The following is a 24,913-nucleotide window of genomic DNA, read 5'->3' on the forward strand; positions in this document are numbered from 1 at the left end:
CACACACAGAGAGAAGGGGAGAAGGTACAAACTAGACTTCAAGAACAGAACAAAGTTTATTATTATTTTTAACTCAGTATTAAATAACCTGCCTATTTTTCCATGTGACAAGTGGCAGCTTGTAATTCAGCCTAGTTCAGGGCAGCAGCCATTCAAAATGCAGTGTTTGACTGTAATGCATGCGATTTTCAGAAGGCATAGCACAAAAGGTCAGGAGCTGCAGAAGGAAGCAAACACTAAACGGAGAGTGAAGGACACCCACTCTCCATTTATTTATTCCCACGCATAGAGACACCTGCATAAACTAGGATCACATAAGGTTTCTGCTGGCTTTAGGAGGGCGGTGCCACAGGAGAAAAAAAAGCCATACAAGAAAAGCATGTCCTGCATGTAGTGTATGATATCACATATGAGGTTCTGCTCCTTGCAAAGGTTTGGAGATAGACAGAGTGAAATGAGCATCCTGCATATGGTAAACCCAGAAAAGAAAAGGACTGCAATTAGGTCTGGACACTGTCTGGTTTTCAACATCGTGATATCTCACCAGCTAAACATCTGATGTAACACAATGTCTGAATACATACAAGTGTGCACACATACACAGCAAGGAAGATGGGAGGAAGGGGGCTAAAGCAACAGGGCAAGGTTTATTTTTATCTTTAACTTTAGAAGTAAATAACCCCAGCCTATTTTTATATGGGACAAGTTTTGACTTCCAAGCAAGCCCCACCTGCGCAGGCTGAGTGAGGATCCGAGAAGGAAGATCTAGAACTCTGGCACAGTCATGGAGACATTCCCTCCTTCCCAAAGATGGGCAAGCACAGAGCCCTTGCGCTGCCTGCACTTTTGTAATCTTTCACAAAATAATGCATTATACGAAGCTAATATGTGGTGCCACCAAGTGGATCTTCTTAATATTGCACAGCTAGCACTTATAGTGGAAAGAAAAAGCTTAGCACTGTGTAAAAATGAAAACAGCAATAATGGACTGGAAACAGAGTAAATACCTCAAGAGGAAAAATCCCTATGAGAAAAGCAGGCCCTACATGCAATGTATTATATGATGACCATCTGTCATGGATGTTTAGCTGAGCTTCCTGCACTGCAGCAGGTTGGACTAGATGACCCTTGGGGTCCCTTCCAACTCCACAATTCTACAATTCCATGATTTATGAGCTTCTGCTACTTGAAAAGGCCTGCAGATTAACAAACTGAAATGAGCATCCTACATAAACAAAGGTCAGAATGGGAAAGGGCTGCAAGTAGGGGTGGGAGATGTGACATGTCACCAGATAAACATCATTATATACCAGTATAATACATTGTTTGAAATAAGGATAGAATTATGAGGCAGAGAATGGGCTAATGTCCAAGCAACTGTTACTACTTTGGCATCTGAAACTTTAAAATGTTTACTTACCTTTAACATATTGTTACAACTTTTATTTTACTGTATGGATAATATTTAAATTAGCACACTTTCTCTAAAATTAAAGCTATAGATTTACAGCATGGATATCAAAGGAGAGGTGAAAAAACATCCCCTAACAGACAGGAGATGCACACACACAGAAGGAGAGAAGGTAGAAAATAGGCTTGAACAACATGGCAAGGTTTATTTTTATTTCTTTTAACTCAGAAGTAAATGACCCCAGTCTATTTTTCCATGGGCTTCCAAGCTGCCAGGTTGCTCTCAGCCATTCAATGGCAGGGTTAGCAGCAACACGTGCAGCTTTTGAGAGGCAGGGTAGAAATGGCTTAGAGTATCAAGAGCTGCAGAGGGAAGTAAATAAACAAATGGAGAGTGAAGTAAACCCCATCTCTATTTATTTATTTATTCCCATGCATAGAGAGATTTCCCGGCTTTCGGAGGTCAATGCCAGGGCTGGCCCTATGCCCCACCCAATGATGGATAAAATAGATTTGCCCTCTGAAAGCCGGACAAAATGGAGGCAGTTTGTAATCTTTCACATAATTGTGCCCAGTGGGAGATCAATACTTGGCACCACCAAGTGATTTTCTCAATTTTGTGCCACCTCAGGCTTTTGGATGAATGAAATAGCATAGTATTATGTAAAAATGGGAACAGTAATATGTAATGGATTGCAAACAGCAAACAGTACCTCAGGGAGGAAAAAATCCTACAAGAAAAGCAGGTCCTGCATGTGATGCATTATATAATATATGAGGTTTTGCTCCTTGAAAAGGCTTAGAGATTGACAGGCTGAAATGAGCATCCTACATAAACATAGGTCAGAAAGGAAAAGGGCTGCAACTAATATAGCACAATGTCTGAAATAAGAATGTAACTATGAATGTATTGGTGGCTAGGGAAGGAGGTATGATGAGCAGAACGCAAGAAAAGCAAGTACTCTGCTTAGTCTGAATGAATATTGGCCTGGTTCCCACATAATGCTAAACCGTGGCTTATTAAACTATCCCCCGACCCAAGCTTTGCACCACCTTCAAGGTTAAGCCAACGTGGAAATCTTCCAGTTCCTCTGACTGATACAGCTGCAGCTAATACAGGAGGGCCTCAAAGAGTGGCTCTAAAGAAATCTCCGCTCCTTAGGAATGTCGAGGAAAGAGCAATGATAAACATAACCCTAACTAACTCTATAGTAGAGGAAATTGAAGAAATAACAAATAGTATTCAAGATTCGATGCGTGACCTCAACAAGCCTAGGGTAAACCCCCATGAACCTGCTCATGTGGGCAGCAGGAATATGAATAATGATAGGTCTGGAAAAGAGGAGATACTGGCCTTTCTACAGGAGGAATCCCCAGTAAGGGACTCACCCAACCAAGAAAGGCATTTGCAGACCAAGGGACTGGACCCAACTATACAGTGAATTAGCATGTATGACACTATAGATACTTCATCCACACTTCTGCCAATAGAACAGACTTTGCCCCCAGTTAAGGAGGATGAGCGAGCAAGGTGAGAAACTACACAGATGTCTGGGGAATTATCTGAACTCGATCAGGAGATGCACACTGGGAAGCCGGTCACCCCAAGCGCTGAGTTGCGATTCTGCCCAGCCGAGGACCAACCAGAAACTTCCCTGATAGGTAACATAATGCCTAACCTGCCGGATGTATCACAAACTACTAAGCAACCTATTCTCCCACCTGTGTTCCAGGACTGCCTCAAAGCCCATCTGCAAGAAGTTAATATCTTAGTACATCAACCTTCATCTTGCCTCGCAAATGCTGACTTGGTTATGCTGGCACTAGAGGACACCTCAACAGAAGAAGAACCCCTGGGAACGATTTCTGGGATGCATATTCCCGTCGATGCTCTCAGTCCTAGCGATCTCACCCCCCCCCCCCCAAATTGGCTACTTGACTTCGAACAAGGAGTCGACAGCAGACCGTTCAAGAAGCGTCGACACCAGGGACCATGGTCTAACTGACGCCCCTGAGGCACTAGAGGAAATGCTACAGGTTCCACCTGGGGCCCCTAGTGATAGCCAATCTAATGACATCTACTTAGACTGACTTTGTGCCAAGGTGGGAAACCCGGTGCAACACTCTTCCCTGAAGTTGCTATCATGGAACGTGGCAGGATGGTCCTCAAAGTTATGCCATCCTGACTTTGTTAAGTTAATAAGAGAGCACAATATAGTTTGTTTACAAGAAACTTGGTCGACACGGCACATTGACTTTGCCGACTATAACGCCTATGCGGTTCTGGCAGTCACAAGAAAGGCAGGCCCTCGGGTGGCTTGCTAACCCTGGTGGCTCCCCATATAAAATGTGAACACATTCTCTTGACTAATGCAAATTGCAAAATTTTAGCAACAAAGATAGAGCTGGAGAGCCAGGAAATGTTACTAGTCAACGTGTATAATCCTCCCACCTCTACTGTCATAGCCAAGAACCATCAATGAGATCTCCTTGCACGTCAATGAGATCTCCTTCCCATTGTCTTGACAGGCGATTTTAATGCCCGCCTATGCCAAGGGCGGGAAGTATATACAAAAGCTTGGGAGATCTTGGACTGTCCTGCCCTCCCTGATTTCTGCTTGTGGGAATGAGAATCACGGGACTTAGAAATCAACCTGGCAGGATTACAGCTCACCAAGCTGACTACCACCAGGGTTTTGGTGTGGCTTAATGGGCTGCCAGACTACGAAGGCTCTGGGAACTTTACCTTCCTCTCCTCACAAGGAAATAGTGTGGTAGACTATATTCTGGTCCCCACTAAATTGCTGCCCCAAGTGGTTGAGTTCCACATAGGTGATCCTATGCTTAGTGACCATCTCCCTCTTCAATGTAAATTTGTCTTTCCATTGAGAGTGCCAGAATATATAATCAATCCACCCCACCCCCAGGTACAGTGTCCTCAGTACATAAGGATTCGAATTAACGAGCATACACTATCGTCTTTCCAAACCTTGGTGCATTCTGATCGTGTGATTCACTTCATCTCGGTAGGGAGTGGTGAACTTTCCCCAATAGCTAGAGTCACTTGGTTTGAGGAGCTTATGGACACTCTAATAACCAAATTGCCCCATTCACACTCGCACAGGCCACCTAAGAAACCAGGGTTTGGCGAGTGGACTGATAACGAAATCAAAGGCATTATAGTAGAGGTTAGGAGAATATTTGAGAGTCTAGAGAGGCAGGCACCTCTCAATTGCCTGACACATATTTCATTAGGGAGTCTATCCAGCTTAGCCAGATAATATACAACCAGGCTTGCTGGGATTCACTGCTTTCAGCCATCCTTACCAATGACCATAAGAAATTTTGGAAGGTTATTGCAGACCCCCCACAGACCCAAGATCATCGACTGACATTGATTCCACCTATGCCATGGGTAGAACATTTTAAGGCGATCTTCTACGACGATTGTATTCCATCAGACAGCCAAGATCTTGCCCCTTCTTCGACCCTGGTTGAGTGGCCCCCTGTCTCCATTACTGAAGTCGAAAATTTAATTTCTCAGATGAAACTAGGCAAAGCCGCAGGCCCTGATGCCGTCCCGCCTGAACTAATTAAAGCCAAGCCAGACTGGTGGGCTCCGATTCTAGCAGAACTATTCACTGTGGTGGACAGAATTGGAATTATGCCTAATTCATGGCAGAAATCCATAATCATCCCAATCTTTAAAAAGGGGGACAAAAACATACCGTCCAACTATCAACCAATAAATCTATTGTCAAATATTGGGAAATTGTGTGCAAAACATCTATTATCCAAATTAATCACGTGGCTTGACGTGAACAACATCATAGGCCCACAGCAGGCAGGGTTTAGGCCAGGCAAATCCACTTTACATAACTGTATAGTGTTATCCCATTTAGCCGCCAAGTACAGTGGCACCTCGGTTTAAGTACTTAATTCATTCCAGAGGTCCATACTTAACCTAAAACTGTTTTTAACCTGAAGCACCACTTTAGCTAATGGAGCCTCCTGCTGCTGCTGCTGCGCCACCAGAGCACGATTTCTGTTCTTATCCTGAAGCAAAGTTCTTAACTTGAAGCACTATTTCTGGGTTAGTGGAGGCTGTAACCTGAAGCGTATGTAAACTGAAGCGTATGTAACCCGAGGTACCACTGTACACGCAAGACCATAAAGAAGGCCTATATGTGGCCTTTTTAGATCTTAAGGCTGCTTTTGATTCAGTTGATAGAGGGCTGTTATGGTCCAAACTGGAGTCATTGGGCCTAGACCCTAGGTTACTTTACTTGATTAAAAAGCTTTACTCAAATAATACCTGTCGTATAAGAATAACCCCAGGGGACGAGGTGTCAGACCCTGTTGTTATAAATAAAGGTGTGAAACAGGGCTGTGTTCTTGTTCCCTCTCTTTTTAATCTCTTCCTAAATGACCTTGCCCCATTATTAAAACTGGTGGATGCTCAGAGCCCAAAACTCAATGCATCAAAAATTCCCATTCTCCTATATGCAGATAATATGATTCTGCTCTCATGGTCAGGAATTGGCTTAAAGCATCTGCTAAATGCCTGTATCGACTATCTGTCTAGAATGAAAATGAGCATGAACTTTGATAAAAGCAAAATAATGGTTTTCAGGAATTATCGTAAGAGCCATAGTTGGGTTTTTGGTGGGAAACACACCCAGCAGGTGTTCGAATTCAACTATTTGGGGATCAGTTTCCCATCACATGCTCCAGTGGTCTTCGCACTGCGCAGAGGCAGCAAACGCCAGCAAGCTGTCTATGCAGGCCATAATGCGCTTCTTTGCAACAAGAGGTAACCAACACATCACTTCTGCCCTTAAGGTTTTTAATGCCAAAGTTAGAGCTCAACTGCGCTATGGAATTTCAGTCTGGATGATAATAATAATAATAATAATAATAATAATAATAATAATAATAATAATAATAATTTTATTATTTATATTATTTTATTATTTTATTATTTATTATTTATACCCCGCCCATCTGGCTGGGCTTCCCCAGCCACTCTGGGCGGCTTCCAAAAAAAATGTCAGGGTTTACCCAGTCAATGGAATGAGTGCAGACAGCCTTTCTATTTAAGATTTTCGCTGTCCCACGCTGTGCACCTTACGCAGCCCTGTGTCTACAGGGAGGCCAACATAAGCTAGAGATCGTTGCCTGGATGAGTTTTCTTTTATGCTGGCTAAACATTTGTTTTTCAGCAGACTAAGATACTTTACTTTGCAAAGTTCTGTCAGACTCCTTCCCTTCCCCAGGGCTACAATTGTTTTGCACAAAGATACAGCAACTTGGGCTTTCAGAGGATCTCTTGGGTGCTGTGGCTTTTCCAATCACCAAGGCCATGTTAAAAACTAGGCTGTGGGACATAGATCACCAGGAACCAATTTCAGCTGTAGAAAAAACATGTTCCCTTCTTTATTTTTGACTTTCTTGGGCGCAGGAATTTAACCTCAATTATCTACAATTTTTGTTTAACCCGCAAGAAAGAAGGGCTTTTTCGCTGGCTAGGTTCAATTCTAATCCTAACCTCCTTTGGGGTAGGTTCGCGGGTATGGCAGAAGGAGATAGGATCTGCTCATGTGATGCCCAGCTGGTGGAAACTCTAGCTCACATGGTCCTTAAAAATGTATGATGATCTCCACCAACAATTTTTAGACCAACTATGTATCCCAATGTATGTATCCCAATATGGAAACCAGAGACAGAGGTCATTCGCTTCTTATTACAGGCGAGAGACCAGGAGCTCACCAAGACAGTAGCTAAGTTCCTCTACAGTGGTACCTCAGGTTAAAGATGCTTCAGGTTACAGACGCTTCAGGATACAGACTCCGCTAACCCAGAAATAGTGCCTCGGGTTAAGACTTTGCTTCAGGATGAGGCCCCATTCGCTAAAGTGGTACCTCAGGTTAAGAACAGTTTCAGGTTAAGAACAGACCTCCAGAACGAATTAAGTTCTTAACCCGAGGTACCACTGTATTACACTACAGGACCCTGCCCTTGCTGGAGACCCACAGAGATGAAATAGATTGCTCGCCTCTTCTTTCCTTTGGCAAATGACTGTACTGCTGAAATGGCAACGAGATTGCACTGGCCTATTTATTCTGAATGTTTGTAAGTGATGCTAATAAAGGTTTGATGATGATGATGATGATGATGTTATTAAACTATGATTTATTAAACCCCAGTTAAGCATTATTTATGAACCAAGCTCCCCACCTCAGTAATGGTTTGTTTACTAGCAGGCCACAATTTGAAGATGCAGTTTGTGAATGGCTTTTGAATCTTGGTTTGCATTAGCTATGGCTTCATTATGTGTGATTACCTGTGAACTTGGCACTCTTCCTTAACCAAGGTTTCCTCAGACACTCACTGAACTACAAGCCACGAGGCAAGAGTGGTTGGACAATAAATCAAATTTGGGAAAAACAAGCCATGATTTGTTTGATTGTCTGTGGGAAAATTCATGATTTGTTCAACAAACCACGGCTTAACCATGCAGACAGTCTATTCACCAAACAACCACAGGAATTAATTAGTGTATTAATTTAAACATTAAATTTAATGTAGCCAGTGTATTAATTTAAACATTTTTTGTAAATAATTCAGTGATTTAACAAGAAATGAGATGCATAATGGGGAACTGAATGTATTCATATTTCTCAAAATGAACCAAGGCACAGCTTAAGCCAGTGATGGCCAGACTCGGCCCTCCAGTTGTTTTTGGACTACAACTCCCATCATCCCTAGCTAACAGGACCAGTGGTCAGGGATATGATGGGAATTGCAGTTCCCAAAGCGCTGGAGGGCCGAGTTTGACCATCACTGGCTTAAGCAAACAGGATGGGAATACAGAAGAAAGAAGGAAAATATACTGAGATGACATATAGGACAGTAGGAAAACAAGAAATACAAGATGCAAACGCTACTCCCAAAAGGAGTAGATATAGCAATAATGTGTGATAAAGGTTTATTAAATAGAGTAGAAAAAAATGAAATACAGAGTGGGTGCAATCCAAAACATCCAACCTGATGTTTGTAAGAAAACAGCTGAGAAACAAATTGACAAATACTGTGCAAAGTACGCTCACTTATTTCAAAGACCAAAGAGTCTGAGTGCAAATCCAATAAATATAAAATGATAAAACAATGCTTATGGTGTTTAAAAGACTACAATTATTAAGGATTAATAAAAGGTTTAGAAGATGCTTTTTAAAATGATATGGTAAAAATCAAAAGTACAGTGGTACCTCAGGTTACATATGCTTCAGGTTACATACGCTTCAGGTTACAAACTCTGCTAACCCAGAAATAGTGCTTCGGGTTAAGAACTTTGCTTCAGGATGAGAACAGAAATCGTGCTCCGGTGGCGCAGCAGCAGCAGGAGGCCCCATTAGCTAAAGTGGTGCTTCAGGTTAAGAACAGTTTCAGGTTAAGAACAGACTTCCAGAACAAATTAGGTACTTAACCCGAGGTACCACTGTATTTCTTAGAAATAAAAGATGGTTCCCTTGTTGTATTAAGATGTTCCTTTTCTATTCAGTAGCACAGTATACAACACTGACTATCATGAACCATTTTTGGAGAAGTGTGAGTAAAATTCAAGAGCAATATTAAGAAGTGTGGTTTTCATAGCATAAAATATATTTTTTAAATAAACAATACATGTAATTTTTTTCAAATGACCCTATTTGTGTAAACTATCAGCAGTTATGTGAGACTCAAGAGTTTTTGTTCTAATCCAAAGAGAACAACTTCTGAACTGCTGCTTTACTGAAAGTATCAGCCCTGTTCAGTTGCTAAACTTTGCAATATTTCAATAATTTTTATGTACTGCTCCAACCTATTTTTAATTTGTATATTGCTTTTAAAATGTTGGTTGCTTTTAATAAACATGCTGCTAACATTAAAATGGAAAGGTGGGATCAAAATGCCGTTATGAATAAAACATGCAAAACCCATATAGCTGTGCCTTTTGCCTTTACTGCAGTACAGAACTCAACTGGCTAAATTAAGCTAGACGAAAAGTTAGCAAACCAACCAGCCTAGAGGGGTTGATTCTATTTTGCAGTCATTCAGAAAAACCCAGGATTCTTATGACAGCATGACCAGATTGTTTGGAGATGTCCGTTTACTAGTCCTGCAGGCCTCAAATCAATCTAATTTTACTTGCCTCAATAGTGTTTTATTGGAGTAATATAATTATGGGTCCTCTCCCCAGCCCAACTTAGCAATTTTTTAGAAAAAGTTTTAAATTAACAGGGTTTTTGTTTTTTAATGCAACCAAATGAGAGAGAGCCATAACTGAATCCCAAGGCATCTAAGGGGATGTGGCAGGTGTCTGTGTTGTGGGGTGAGGAGTTGTGCTTTATACAGTATTTATTGTAGGTTGACCACAACTCATTCAATTAAGCCTCAGTGTGTTATCTCCAGATTTGCTTCATTCCGTAGCAAACCCCCTTCCAAGCAATAAAATTGGGCACTTGTCATATATCCATTATCCACATGTGCGCGTATAAATCTGTACCCCAAACACCTTCTGATCTGAAAGCCCTTCTCCCGTTCCCAGCCCGCCTCCTCTGCTGCACGAGGATTTGCCAGAAAAGGGGCGACAAATGAAAACACAGTACAAAGCTGCTCATGAGGATCGCAGGGCCCTAGTGCCGAGTGAGATATTCCATGAAGGACCCCCCGCATAACCCTCCCGAGCTGCAAGCACTTCCAACGAGAATGAAATGAAATGTGCTGCAGGAAGGGACCTCTGCACCTCCTCCTTCGCAAGGTCTCATCCCCACGAAAGAAAACGAAAAAGGGCTGCACGAATGGCTCTCTGCACACACTCAGGGGCTCCCTCTGCTTCACGGAGTTCCGAAGCATCTGATGAGTTGAATGAGGAAACTGCGCTCTCTGCACCATAGCTGTCAACCTTCCCTTTTTTTGCGGGAAATTCCCTTATTCCAGTGCCGTTTCCCGCTGCTATCCCGGATTATTAGATATCCCATAGACAGGTGAGGCTGCTGATTCCTTATTTTCAAATCCCTTATTTTCAACTTTTCAAGTTGACAGCTATGCTCTGCACTCCCTCAGAGGCACCCTCGGCGCCAGGCAGGCCTGTAGCCAGCGAGCCCAAACCCCTCCTTCCCCACAACCCTCACCCGCGTCACCGCCGCCCTCCCCTTCTTCCCTCGCCCCGCCCCCTTTCGCCCCGCCCCCTGCCCAGTCCCGTCAGCCAGCAGCCGCCCTCTCCCTCTCCCCGTCACCCCCTCCCCAGGTTTCCTTACACAGTGATTTGCCCGGCGCCCCTCACAGCCACGGGTTCAGGCGCGTCCCGGAGCCGCGGCAGCTCCTGACTCCTCACCACAGTCTCGGACTCCTCCTCCTCTTCGTCTTCCTCCTCCTCCAGCTCATAGATAGTGTCAAAGTCAGCCATGTTGGGGAGCAGGACGCTCATCGCCCCCCCTCCCTCTCCGGCTCGCGATCTGGAAACGCGCGTGCGCCCCGCTCGCGGGAGATGGGGGGGGTGGCCCAGGTTGGCGGCAGTTAGTCGCTGGCTCGCGGGAGGCCTGTGGGCATGCGCCGAGTGGGGCCGCCGCTGCCGCCGAGGCTTTTGGAGACGAAACCGAAGCTGAAGACAGTTTAGAGGCCGGGAAGCACCTGAAGAAGTAAGAGGTGGTGCGATTTCGGCTGCGACGACCCACATAGCCTGGTCCTGTGAATGGTTTCCCGGCTTTCTGGGTTGAGAAGTTTTCTTCATCACCCAGCAGTGGAAACACGCAGGTGGTTTGACAAGGGATAAGGAGTGCGGAAAAAATCGTTGGCTGGCACGTCAGATGAAAGTAAAAAGCAGCCAAGTGAGAGACTGAGCTCCTTGCCACGTGGAAAAATGGAGTTTCTTCGTAAAACCCACACCCCCAAAAGCAGCGGTTCTCCACTTGTGGGTCCCCAGATGTTGGACTACAACTCCCATCATCCCTGAGCTCTGGCCTTGCTAGCTGAGGGTGAGGGGAGTTGTAGTTCAACAACATCTGGGGACCCACAGGTTGAGAAAGGCTGCCCTAAAGGCAGTGGTCTTTAAATTATTAAACAGAGACTATACCTATCTGTATAAAAAGCAAGTAAATGCACAACCCCAACTGCTAAAGGAAGGGCTTGTGGAAAAAAATGAATAAATATCCTCTTCAAGGTCTCCACCTCACAAAGCAATGAGCAATAAAACTATTCCCCCCCCCCAAAAAAAATAGAAACCACAAATGTTGACTGAATTATTGTATCTTTATTATTATTTGGTTCATTTAACTATTTGTTAAATGCAAGAGAGGGAGAGTTGGCAGCAACTGAGGTGCAAATGTGGACTGCTGTGGCAAAACTTGCCTCACTGTTCATGAGAGAGAAGAATATAGAGTGCAGTCCTTTGTGCAGGATCCACTGGTTGTGGAGCTATAGGATTTGACAAAAGCCCTGCTATGGCAGCAAAACAATAGTCTGCCACCAGTGGAATATATTGGCAGCACCATTCCATCAGTGAAGGTATGTTGACAGAGGGAAGTCAGCAGCAGCATAGAAAAACACTCTGCATCCAAGAGATTGCCAGTGTGATTCCCGGCAGGCACCAGTGTGCTTGCCAGTACTTCCTATGGCACTTGCTAAATGTCTCAATAAATATCACCTCAAAAATCTATAGAGCACAAGACACTGTTTGCTCTTCTTGCTTGGTTCATATTTGCACTGGCTTAGCATCCTCTACAAAGAACACTTCCTTAATGTGCCCACATTTCATTAGGTGTCATTAGGCAGAAGAGGCGTATAAAAAGCTTTCCTTTGAGTGCAGCAGCGGCTGACACTGGTGCCTTTCCTTCATTAATGGTGTGGGGACATGGCTGCACCATTTTGTGGGCCCTTTTCTGCTCTTTTAGATGTGGCAGCTATTTTGTGTGATGTCACACATCCCACAACGGCCAGTTAGTGGTGCCACACACCCTCAACAGCTGTTATGTGACCAGGGTCTACTGCACTAATACACCCATTGGCCTCCAAACATTGGTGACTCCTATTTGATGTATGTTATACTCCTTACTGCTTGATAATGCCTTTATGGATGGCATAACTTTATACAGGGGAGCTCTTTCCCATTGACTTAAAAATGTTGCATAACAGTGCATCATAGGATATGGTGTAATTCAGCACTCCAGAGCAGCACAACGCCACCAATATATAAAACCCCACACAAGGAGACTAAAACTCAGGTGACAGGACATCTGCCATATTGCTACATCTCTGGCCTCACTAGGGATAACTTTGGTAATGGGAGAAAGGTCTTCACAACACATGGGAATGGATGAGTTTGCTCTGTAAAGAGCCCTTTGCCTGCATTGCACCTGCAGGGGAAAGCAGTCAAAGTGGATAATAAGGGTGATCCGTCTAATTTTGTGCCAGATTGGTAGGTTCAGGCCCCAGGCTGCTAGTTGGTTAGCCCTTGTTCCAGACAGAAGTAGAGAATTCAATACAAAATGACTGCATTTATTTAGGAACATGTTATTTACCACTATAGCTGTAAATCTGTAATAATGTGGTAGTCTTCGTCTTTGACAATCACTCATAGCTGAGTAAGATTGTCTTCCATGAACACTGTTTTAACTGAGACCGAAAGTGACCGTAGAGGCCAATTCTGGATCCACACGCCCTTCCACAGTGGGGAAATAGGTTTCCGGCTGGGAGTTGATCACAGTGAGGGTTTGCCAAGCGTACCTTCCTCTTAGCACATTTCTCCCTTTCGTCCTGTGGTAGTCCAAGGTACATAGTATGCATTTTATAAGTGTGTTGAAATGATATTTTACAATCATAATTATTTTGACAAAAATAAAACATTTCCTTGCCGTTACGTATGTAATCCTCCAAGACATTGCTGAAGAACCACAAAGAACCACAAATGAAATAACATAATTGCATATTTTAAAAAACTATTATTAACTCAGAAATTCATCAGTTTATCCATGATACAAATTTATAATAAAAGTTGAGCCAGTTGAAAATACAATTCTGCAGGATTGAGAAAATATTGTATTCAAAAGATTTTAATAATCTCCATATGATTACTTACAGTGTGGAAAAGTACTTTCATTTGATCATGTACAATCTTATCAAAATGTAATCCTAAACATGTATACTTAGCTCAGAAATAAGTCCTGTTGAATTTAGTGGTGTTTACCTCAAGATAAATGTGGCTGGATTGCAGCCTGAGTGTAATGTACTTCTATTTTAAACCATATTTTAATTAACTGTTTGTTTGTTGCTGTTTTTTCTATTATGTTTTATTGTAATTCATATCTGGTGTTAGCCACCATGAACCTGGCCCTGGCTGGGGTATAAATAAATTTATTATTATTATTATTATTATTATTACTACTACTACTATTTTACTTCTCATGGGCACAACCTACAAGGAAGCTCTTTTGAGAAAAGCCTCTTCAACACAAATTTCCAGTGGATTGGGCTCCATGTATTTAGAAGTCACTGTTCAGACATTTGCCTAAACACACCAATGCTCAACATTTCAAAAGGGTAGGATCCATACAAAAATTCTGCCTGCAATATTTGGTCCCCAACGTTCCTGGCATTGTGTGAGGAGGGGATTAGGGGCCTTATTCATTTACATTTAAAAAAAGAGGTTTACAACAGTATAAAATAAAACATTAAAATTTCTGATAAAAAGTTAAAACAGATATTAAACATATTAAAAATTTTTTTGAAATCAACACTGACTAAAAATAAATAAAACACATGTAACTTCTACAGTGTTGATTTGGGTTCTTAACAAACCTTTCTGATCTTCCCAGGTTGTTTTGATGTGAAAGTTTTGGAACAAACTGTAATGCAAAGTATCCTTTAAAGTAGTTCCCTAAACTCCATTGAGGTGTTAAGATGAAGCACATGCCACACAAAAGAGCAGCAAGAAGTTCTTATTGAGACCTCATTTCACATTCAGACACACAAACCAATTGGTTTGGAATTTACAAGCCCTAAACAAATGTCAACTTCTCTTTCATCTCCAGGAAAACAAGCGGACAGAAATAGATGGATGCCTAATTTCTTTTACTGATTTCTGCAAAATCTCAGAATGGAACCCTGTTCAACTGAATCTGGAAGGTTTCTTTAAATAGTGCACTGAGACATATTTCGCTAAAATAGCTAAATCCTTTTGAGTGAAATCCCTAAAGGTGATTGTATAATTTCCATTTACCTACCTGAATCTGTATAATTTTTTTGTTATTGCTCATTTAATTATTATAACTTGCAGACCAGTCATATGAATATTTACTTTTAAATCACTGGAACTTAATTCATTAAGACTCCTTAACAAGTCTGCACAAGTGTTCACTTATACACACAGTTACTTAGAAGTAGATTCTTCAGATCTCACAAGGACTTACTTAAGGGTAAGCAAACCTAGGATCAGTCTGTAAGGCTGCTATGCACATTTTATTGGGGTTTAGCCCCTTGAACTGAGTGTGGCTTCTTCATAAGCATGCATAGAATTGGTATACTTGGGTCATATTTCATCCAATGCTATTCATACTGAAGAGCAAACTAGTTGAAATTAAGGATACAAATAAACATAGGCTTCAGCTGGTTTACTCTGAGTATGATTCAGTTGGATACAACCCATAGTATGTTCACAGGGCATTTCAAATGCTCAAAGCAGTTCCTATGCATTGGATAAGATTTGTTAAAATATCTATAATTTCTGAGTAAGAAAAACCTTTCTGTGACAGATAATTGCATTTCAAGTTACAAACTATAAAGTCTTAAAATTGCAAATGCAAGAGATAAAATTTAAGTGCTCTTATTCTAACACCTCTTTAGTAAATAAGAATAACAGAGATGAGGGAGGGGGAGTTTAACCTATTCCCCCCTCATAAAATTCACAGAACATTTCTTCTAAAGACAATAAAGCTGAAAGAAACTTTTTTTTATTTGCTGTGAAGATTAGCACCCTTTCAGGCAATTTAGCTGCTGAAGAAAAGAGAAGGAAGACACAGTTCTGCATATCAAAGCTGTTTAAAAGAAGTGTTAAAAAGGTCTGTGGCTCACTATGAGAGGTCTTAAAACCAATGGCACACTTGGCTAAGAGAAAGTTGGCACAGCTCACTTGCATTGTGAAATTAATATTCAGATTATACACATTTTAGAAGTATAGGAAGTTGTGTTATATCAGTTCAGACCATTGATCCATCTATGCTGATTTAGCAGGGAATCTCTAGGGTTTCAGCCAGGAATATTTCCCAGCCCTTAATGGAAAGGCTAGGGATTGAACCTGGGACCTTTGTCTGCAAAACATGTGCTCTACCATTGAGCTATAGACCTTCATTTAACATACAGGAACATAGGAAGCTGTCTTATTCAGACTGTTGCATAATCTAACTCAGTATTGGCACTGACTGGCAGTGGCATTCTAGGGATTCAGACGCATTTCTCTAAGCCCTACCTATAAATGCTGGGGACTTGGCCCTTTTGTATGTAAAACAGTTGTACCACTGAGCTATAGCCCTTCCCCTATTTCTTGTGCCTATGCATTTTTATAAAAAAATAGGGGAGGGGCTTTTTATTTCATCTTTTCAGCAACCCATTGTATATGCTCTTGTAGCTGTTTTTTTAGAGAAACCATTTAGGTAAGGAGTTTTGTTTCTCACCAAGCTTCCCATCACCTGTGTTTATTCCTCAGGAAGACCTATTTTTCTGATGATTCCTGGTTCTAAAACACTATTGTTGCAGACCATATAGAATCTATGCAACACATCCTTGCTTAATCAATTCCTGGCAGCTTCTTCTATTGGGCAAATATTTTCCCCTCCTGATGCTAACTTCTTTTAAATTATTTATTTATTTTTAAAAAATATGCTATCCTGCCTTTCTTTTAAAAGAGAGCTTTCCAAACTTTTCATGTTAATGACACACTTTTTAGACATTCATCATTTCATGACACAGTAATTCAATTTAACTAGCAAACTGGAGGTTAAACTAACCCCTTTCCAGCCCCTAGAGGAGTTTAGGGAGTGTTTTTGCAACACACCTACACACTGCAAGCGACACACTAACATGTAGCACAAACACAGTTTGGACATCTCTGTTTAAAAAAGTAAACCAACCCAAACCCTTCAGGTTTCACATGCATGGTTACCCTTGGAAACAGATGTCTGGCACTCAGACCCTCAGGTGGGGGAGAACTTAGACACCTCCTCCCCTTGCCCTTCTTCATCCCCTACCCTAGCTTGCTTTGTCTTAAGTGGAGCAGTTATTGGGTTTACTTACACAGTAGTTATGTGAAACATATAAATCTGCCTTATGCAAATGCCCCTGCGTTAAAAAAAGAAAAGAAAGATTAAGTTGTATCCAATGTAGAAGACTTTTTGTCTATAAAATGTATGTTGTTGATTGTCTGTATTTAGTATTGCATCTTAATTGCAATATGCAAAGCTCTATACAGTGGTACCTCTAGTTACAAACTTAATTCGTTCCAGTGGTCCATTCTTAAGCTGAAACCATTCTTATCCTGAGGCCCGCTTTCGCTACTGGGGCCTCTTGCTGTGCGTGTGCCTCTGGCACGCAATTTCCATTTGCATCTTAGAGCAAAGGTTGCAACCAGGAGCAGCTACTTTCGGGTTAGTGGAGCTCGTAACCTGAAGCATTTGTAACCAGAAGTGTTCGTAACCATAGGTACCACTGTATTGTAATGCACATTATACCCTCCAACCTTTGTTAGACTCCAACTCCCATCAGCGTCAGTTAGCATTACCAATGGACAAGGATGATGGGAAGCTGTAGTCCAAATCAGCTGAAGGCCACTATGTTGGCTACCTCTGCACTAAGAGATAATCTAATAATAGCAGTAAAATGTCTGGTAGTGATTGGTTGAACTGCTCTAATGCCACAGAATCTTAGATCATAAACAGAACCCACTGTCGTGGAAAATCTCTCATCTCACTAAACGTCCCCCCTCCAAATACACAGAAAAATAAATGAATACCAGATAAATAAAGCAAAGGCATGCAGCTGGAGGTGTGAACTTTTTTTGCTGCAGCAAAGGGCCCTTTGCTTGAGCTATACCATGTTTATAATATGTATGACATCTTACATAAAGTGAATGAAAATAGAGTGGTCAGATTTGCCTAGAGGAGACATGGATTCAAATCTCTGCTTATATAAAAGTTAAATAGTATTATTTTATAATGAAGATACATTCCTCTGTTTCTCAATCAAAGGAGGCCTTTAAGAGTGTCTTCCAACTTGTTTTCTGTATGGGAATTCTGTTGGTGATTCTTTTGAAAGAACGCACACCGGAAATATTTCATAGGAAAGTCTTCCCCAACCTGGTGCCCTCTAGTTCTCTTGGCCTCCCATCAGCCCCAGCCAGCACAGCTGATTAAAACTATAGTTCAAAACCAGGTTGAGGAAAACTGATGTATGATGATAATCCATATTTCTCAGACTTTCTTAGTGAAGCCATGACAGAGATGAATTTTATGTATTTCATGAGTTTCTGCACTGTTTTTCAATAAACATTTCCAGGGCACTTTACAGCAAGAAATAATGAACAATGAAAACAATTAAAGCAGCAAAAATAACTTTATTCTTTACACCAGTAAAGCAGCAGGTAAAAACAGCATTCTTCAAATCTGGAACTATACTTGATGATCTGATAAAGTTAATAGTCTTTACTTTGTTATTTTAACTCATGTGCAACTGCTTATTCTACATGCCTGTTGTATAGTTTTGTTCTTCTTTTAATTTTTGTCTGTTATAATTGCTCTCTCATTTATATACATTGTAAAATGAAATAATAATAAAAAGCTTTACACAAAAATATCAAGTATTTAAAATTCCATAGATATTAAAATCTCAATAGATGTTTGGAAATATAAGTGTTTGCCTGGGACTAAAAATACATTAAATTAGACAAGTCTCCTTGGGGTGCCACAACTGATGTGAACCAGTTTTACCAGGTCCAAGCTCAGTATCCTATCTTCAGTCTAAACCATGCAACCACAATAGTATTTTGGCTTATGTTTTATACTATTTATTTTTATCTTTTATTTACAGGCATTTTAAGAACCTGGACTTAGACTCACTTGAATCTGTATTGCCTCCTAATTTTTTTAAGCAAAACTAGTAATGAGAAGTACGAATGTTTTGGCACAAGAACAATCACCAAATGAATCTCAGCGTTGAATGATAGTAGCCATTAGTAGCAGAGTTGTTTTACAAGCTAAATTGATGGCTTTAGCATCTTGTAGGATTAGTCTACTGTAATTACCCTTCTCCTTGGTACTCAGTGGCACACTTCAGGCACAATTTTGCCAAACTCAAGCACCTTTAAGTCTCAAAAGTTTTAATGGGAGATATTTAAGCATGTGCTGAACTCTGCCACTGAAATTAATCAGCATGAAAAAGTGCGTAACTTCAGCTTAATTCTATCCTTGCTGTTAACCTTGCTAGAATTGCCAATGGTCCATTATTCTTAAATTCAACATACACAAAGAAGAGGTTAAATCTGGCTTACAGGTTTCCATTAAAACAACCACAACAACCCTTTCTGCTTTAATTTGGGCCTTCAGGAATATATTTTTAAAACAGATGGCAAAAAGTCTTCTGTAAAGCAATAAGTCATTTATTAAATAAACAGTACACTATAATGGGGAAAATTACAAATTATGGCAAATGATCTTAAGGCACTTCTTACAGAAGGCAGACATGCTTTTCATTTGCATCTAAGTCAGTAATTTATTGTACTTACTGAGTGATACCTAGATAAGTCATAGAGCTGATCCATTGGGTATGGCTAATGCTGGATAGCAGCCAATGCATGCTTTTTAGTTTAAGCATGTTAATATGAGGTGAGACTCCTTAAACATTAGAGCATCATGAAACTTAGCCCAGCTGTATCAGTCAACTAAACATTTGGGGGCAGCAAAAAAAAAAAAGCTCTCATAATGAATATTTTTTCATACATTAAGAATATTATAGGATAACTTTATTGGAAAGACTGTATTCTAATGTAAAAAAGAGAGATGCTATTAAGAAAAATAGATTTTTTTCATAATACTCTGGCTCATGCTGCAAAGTGCTATAGATTCAACATCTTTCAAACCTAAACAAATGTATAAAACTTTGAAACTTGCAACTTTGCGAAGGTGAAGTTATTTCAAGCTACCAAGATTTCAGCCTTTAGAAGCTGAAATTATGTAGATTTAATTTGAATAAGCACAGAAGTTTCATTTCTAAATAAAGGTTCCAGCAAAGAGTTAAGAAGTTTTAAGCTCCCCTGATTTCAGTAGGAAAGTTAAGCACTTGCTTAGTGCACTTTCACTCTGTGAGAGGAATGAGGAATAGATATGTGTGGGATTTGAAACTTCAGCTGGATCATGCCAAGAGTTCTACTAGAGAAGAAAAGATTTGGGGGGGGGCAGATTACGAGGTTGGAAATATAATAGTGTCCACTTATCTTTATTAGTAGAGTACATGCATTTTCTCATCCATTCATAAGATGAGTTTTGTCTTTGACTATGGGGAGAGACTTCATCCATATTAATTGTGTAACAGAAGGTGAAGGCACAGAAGATTTGGGAGCTGTGATTAGCAGCACTGTATGAAACCCTTTTAGGAGATAAGGAATTCATATGTAAACAAGTATCTGTCCTGGAGGGTCCTTGGTCGTAAGAATGCCAATCTTCCCTTTCTAGGTCATCATGAGAACCCCAGCTCCCCAAAGACTGGTTTACCAGTCCATGGTTTTCCATACTTGGCAGATGACAATAAGCCATGCAATCTGTATATGGTGCTGTGGAGGCATAGTTTTGTATTGTTAGATGGTTATTGTTGCTCCTTAGGGATCCTGGTTTCTTTTTCTTTCCAAAAGATGGCTTACATATGTGATATCAGTGACTGGTGGATTTTTTTTGACAACCTGCTTGTTGGTTACTCTCTTCCTATTTAAGGTGAAATATAAGTTATTGCTGGTCTTTGGAACACATCACAATCTGATTGAATCTATTACTCTATTTTGAATTAACAGTCATTGTGTTACCACGCTTCTGGTAGTCATGGTTTAGGAAAAGGTCTGCCAATTCTCTAAGTGCATGTCCATTAAAATGAAGAGCTGACGCATCCAAGCAACCCCACCTTTCTGCTAGCTCTGTCTTGCTCTCTTTGTTTACATTTAAAAAATAAAAATAAAATCCTAGATCATATATAACTAAACACTAAGGTATTTGTCAAAGGATGTCCTTGCAAAAGAGATGTGACGTATTATGAGACCTTTAGCTTTTCAGATAGGTCTATTCTTTCAGAGCTCTTTACACCTTGACACCATTCAGACTAGTACATCCATTCCAGGAAAGAGGGAAGCTGTGACCATCAGAGAGATGGGTAAAAGGCAAGCAAGACAGTTTCTCTAACAAGTGAAGGTGAAGGAAAGTTCATTATCTAGAAGTGGAAAGTTTAACTCTCATTTTCAGAAGTGGGGAAATTCAGGCACAATGACAAAATGTGACTCTCCAGGACCCATATCTAGCCCTCAGAAGTCTCCACTGGCCACACATCCTCACTAGCCCTGCCTTGTACCCTCTTTGAGTGTTTTTGCCTGTCTGGAATGTGCCCTTGAACTCTGACCATGCCTCTTGTTTCCTGGATGAAAGATGGAGAGGGGTGTGGGAGTTGATTGTAGATGCTACTGTACAAGGGTAAAATTCACAACTGTTGTTCTTCCCACTTTGCCTCTGGCCCTCCCCACAAATGACATGTCATCCTCAGAAGATTGTCTAGCAGGCAATGTAGTCTTGGGGTAGAAAAGGTTCCTCACTCCTTCACTTGTTTCATTTCCTTTGTAATATGTTCAGATTTTGATAGCATTAAGCAAGAAATGGACATTTCAGTCAGTATCTGGGGATTAGTTGGGAACAGAGACGGCTCCAAACTGTAAGGCAACCTTCTCCAACCTGGTTTCCCTCCAGATGTATTATTATTATTATTATTATTATTATTATTATTATTATTACAGTGGTACCTCAGGTTACATACGCTTCAACTTACATACGCTTCAGGTTACAGATTCTGCTAACCCAGAAATATTACCTTGGGTTTAGAACTTTGCTTCAGGTTGAGAACAGAAATCGTGCAGTGGCGGCGCAGCAGCAGCAGGAGGCCCCATTGGCTGAAGTGGTGCTTCAGGTTAAGAACAGTTTCAGGTTTTCAGGTTAAGAACAGTTTCAGGTTAAGAACGGACCTCCAGAACGAATTAAGTAATTAACCTGAGGTACCACTGTAGTTTTTATTAAAGATTTTCTTGTGTTACAAAACAAACACGGAAAAGTACATAAGAGAACTCATTCTGAAACTTACCTATAGATGGTACCTAACAGCATGGAAGCTGGCGCTGGTACACCCAGGAACCTCCACCTAAATGCAGGAAAAGCTGCCCTTCCAGATATTTTGAACTATGACTCATATCAACCCTAGCTTGCATGGCTGTTCCCCAAAACACCAGAAGGATACCAGGTTTGGAAAGGAAAGGCAAAATGAAGTGGCCAGTGACTTGTCACTCACAATCCACCATCAGTTCCTGCACAATCCTTATTGAAATGAAATAAACTGCATAAGAGTACAGTAGTTTCTGATTATTGCAATGGAGCATGTGCAGGAATCTTTCATGGTGTATTGTGCCCTATATTAACAGATGGGATAATTGTTGTTTAGATATTTCAGCCACCGAAATGTCTTGGTCAAGCCTTCTGTTCCATGGAAGAAAGAAGGTTTGGCACTCAGGAAAGAAATGTTGAGGGCATGAGGAATAATTGGCTTCTTTCCCAAATTCAGGGACCAAAGATTTCTGGAAGGCAGGCAGGCGGACATACATTCTTTCCCCACATGCCAACAGTTTCTCTGATCCCTGGTCCATCTCTTTCTCCATAGGAAATGCAAGAATTTCAGTCAACAAAATGACCACTCTTGTACAAACACTCTGGCCACTCTGGCTGCTGCTTGAGTTCTCTTTGTTTATGAAAGGATGTGTGCAAATGGGGGAAAGGAAACAAAGTGCTGCAAAGTAAAAACGCACCTGCAAAATGTTCTAGCTTTCCACTTGTACAAATGTATTTCACAAACATCTATTGCATAAAATAGCTTTTTCTTTGTTACAGTTAACAAAATACTTACTGAATCAAACTTCCTGCATGGTTTCAAATGAGTCAAACTGATGTTAAATAATCACTGTTGTTGTATGCCACTCCTGTCTTTGAGCTATGTAAGATTCCAGGGGTTTCAGTTTCTCACTCAGGGTCCGTATTTCCTTTTGGAAATGTGGCACATCAGAGACTGTGGTATTCATAGGATATATAGTGTATTTACACATATATACAACCTGAGCCTCCAGTGAAGGTGTTCACAGCATTAACACTCCAAGCAGGCCTTGCTTTTCTCACAGCCAAAGCCTTGAATGCAAATAAGCTCTCAAACCTTGCTCTCAGAAAATTGCTCTGAATCTCCTGTTCCTGCTTTACTTCTAGGTCACATTACTGCCTCTACCCTAAACTTCTAACTCACATTGTTTCTAACTCTTTATTTTAAACTCTGGCTTTATTGGTTGTGAGAGGGGCCCCACCCATTTGGCTGTCTCACTAAGTCCCTTGGAGCCCATGTTTTCTGAATGGCCCATAACCTGCCTATCACCTCAAAAGGAAACTAGCTAAGCTTAATTATCTTTTAACACTTACTGATCCAAGGATTAGAGATGGCTAGTACACCTCTTAGCAGCCCAAACCTTAATTAGATTCTAATACTTTGCTGGATCTGGGGATTGTAGTTGTCTGGTAGTTTTCTGAAATTAGCAGTATTTGATTAAATTCTAACACTTACTGGTTCCAGGGATTTAGAGGAACCTGGCACCCACAGACTCATAACACTATATAACTACTAGGCTAATGATAGATAAGGCATTGTTCAATTTTATAGCAATATATTTTAATCGGGGCTGTCAATAGATTAGACGTATTTTAGTTATTAATCTACCTTTTAACCAATTAATATATTGAGCTCAAATATAGTTGCAATTTTTCCATGAGATACTACTTTTTGTGCTACTGAGTAAAATAACTTGCAACTTGATTAATAAAGGATCATTGTTAGAAGGACCATCTTTATCATTTCTTTTCTCATCCTTTATTGCAGTAATAAACTAGGGCTACAAGTGGCTTGAAAACTATATAAACACCTGTGCTCTTAAGGTATAACAGCTCCAAAGAACTTGTCCTTTTGTTCTTAAATCAACTCATTTAAACTTTTCAGTTCTGATTTTAACCTTTGGATACTGCCTTATTAAAAACTCTGCTTTATGTTACATACTAACAGCATCTAATGAAAACATATTGCAATCAAAAGTAAGCAGCATTTTAGCAAATTAGAGTTAAAATATGCCTTCAAAGCCTTCCCTTATCTTCCGTCATAATTATCTCCTGTATGTAAACAAGGTAAAACAGACTGGTTTACCAGATAAACTGATACTGCAATGATCCTGGGGCAAGTGACTAAAGTGCAGTTTTTGTTTTGACTTACACCAGGAAGTGTAAGTTTCTCTTCCTTTAATTGCCACCATGGAATTTCTAAGGACTTTTCAAGTATGTTTAGGAGAATAAAAGCAACGTAATCCTTGCTTTGTTCATTGATACCAATGTAAGTTGATGGCAATTTGATATTGCATGGGCTGCTCAGTATCACGTCTTTGTAATTTTTTAAAAATAATATTTTATTAAATTTTAACAAGAAAAAGGGTTACAAAAACAACAACAAAACAAACATAACAACAAACAATAAAGAAAATAAACACCAGAAAAACACAAAAACCAAAAATTCCACACAAAAACAGGGAAAAAAATAAAAATAAAAATCCCTCCCTTCAATTTCTACCATTCTTTTACTTATTTTCCTGACTTCCTCTCACCTCCCTCTTTGTATTCCATTTAAAAATTTATTCAGCAGTTTCATACCCTCTTATCTTACCCTTAATTATATGTCCTCATATAATATTACTTCATATTTTCATTTGTGATCAAACCATTCTTACAAATTCTTATTTCACCTTATTACTCAAGCCACTTCATTTTTTCCATTAATTTCATTAATTTTATCTTATCCTCAAATCTCTAAAAATTCTAAATTTAAACCATATTTAACCTTTCTGCAAAAGCCAATTACTTCCTTTCCAGCATCTCTTGCTATTTCATTAGTATTACACTAATTCCATAAATATAGATTTATTACAAAAAAGCGTTTCTCATTCAAAGTTTATCCAACGTCCTTTTTCCTGGTTCTGGGTGATGTCAGTCCTTATGTCATTATATCCTCCTCAGTCAGGTGTTCTAATATCTAAAGCTCTCAAGTCACTTCCAAGCCCCCTCTGCGAGTTTTCTTGTTTCTGCTTGTGGTTGCATACATCCTTGTT

General features: G+C 40.4%; 1 protein-coding gene and 1 long non-coding RNA gene across 3 annotated transcripts in view; one reads left to right on the forward strand and one right to left on the reverse strand.

The window, feature by feature from the left end:
* LOC128406363 (cysteine-rich hydrophobic domain-containing protein 2-like) overlaps positions 1 to 11,228 on the reverse strand; it is a 32,229-nt gene extending 21,001 nt beyond the window's left edge. For both annotated transcript variants that reach the window (XM_053373692.1, XM_053373691.1), the window contains exon 1: positions 10,710 to 11,228. In XM_053373692.1, the coding sequence (XP_053229667.1) occupies positions 10,710 to 11,182 (473 nt within the window). In that variant the 5' untranslated portion in view covers positions 11,183 to 11,228. The remainder of the gene's footprint in view (positions 1 to 10,709) is intronic.
* Positions 11,087 to 16,306, forward strand: LOC128406364 (uncharacterized). The gene is made up of 3 exons (XR_008328480.1): positions 11,087 to 11,205; positions 14,478 to 14,642; positions 15,411 to 16,306. It is a non-coding gene; the product is annotated as an uncharacterized LOC128406364 (long non-coding RNA).
* The last annotated feature ends 8,607 nt before the right edge of the window (positions 16,307 to 24,913 follow it).

This window comes from Podarcis raffonei, chromosome Z, assembly GCF_027172205.1.
Source record: "Podarcis raffonei isolate rPodRaf1 chromosome Z, rPodRaf1.pri, whole genome shotgun sequence".
NCBI classification, from domain to species: domain Eukaryota; kingdom Metazoa; phylum Chordata; class Lepidosauria; order Squamata; family Lacertidae; genus Podarcis; species Podarcis raffonei.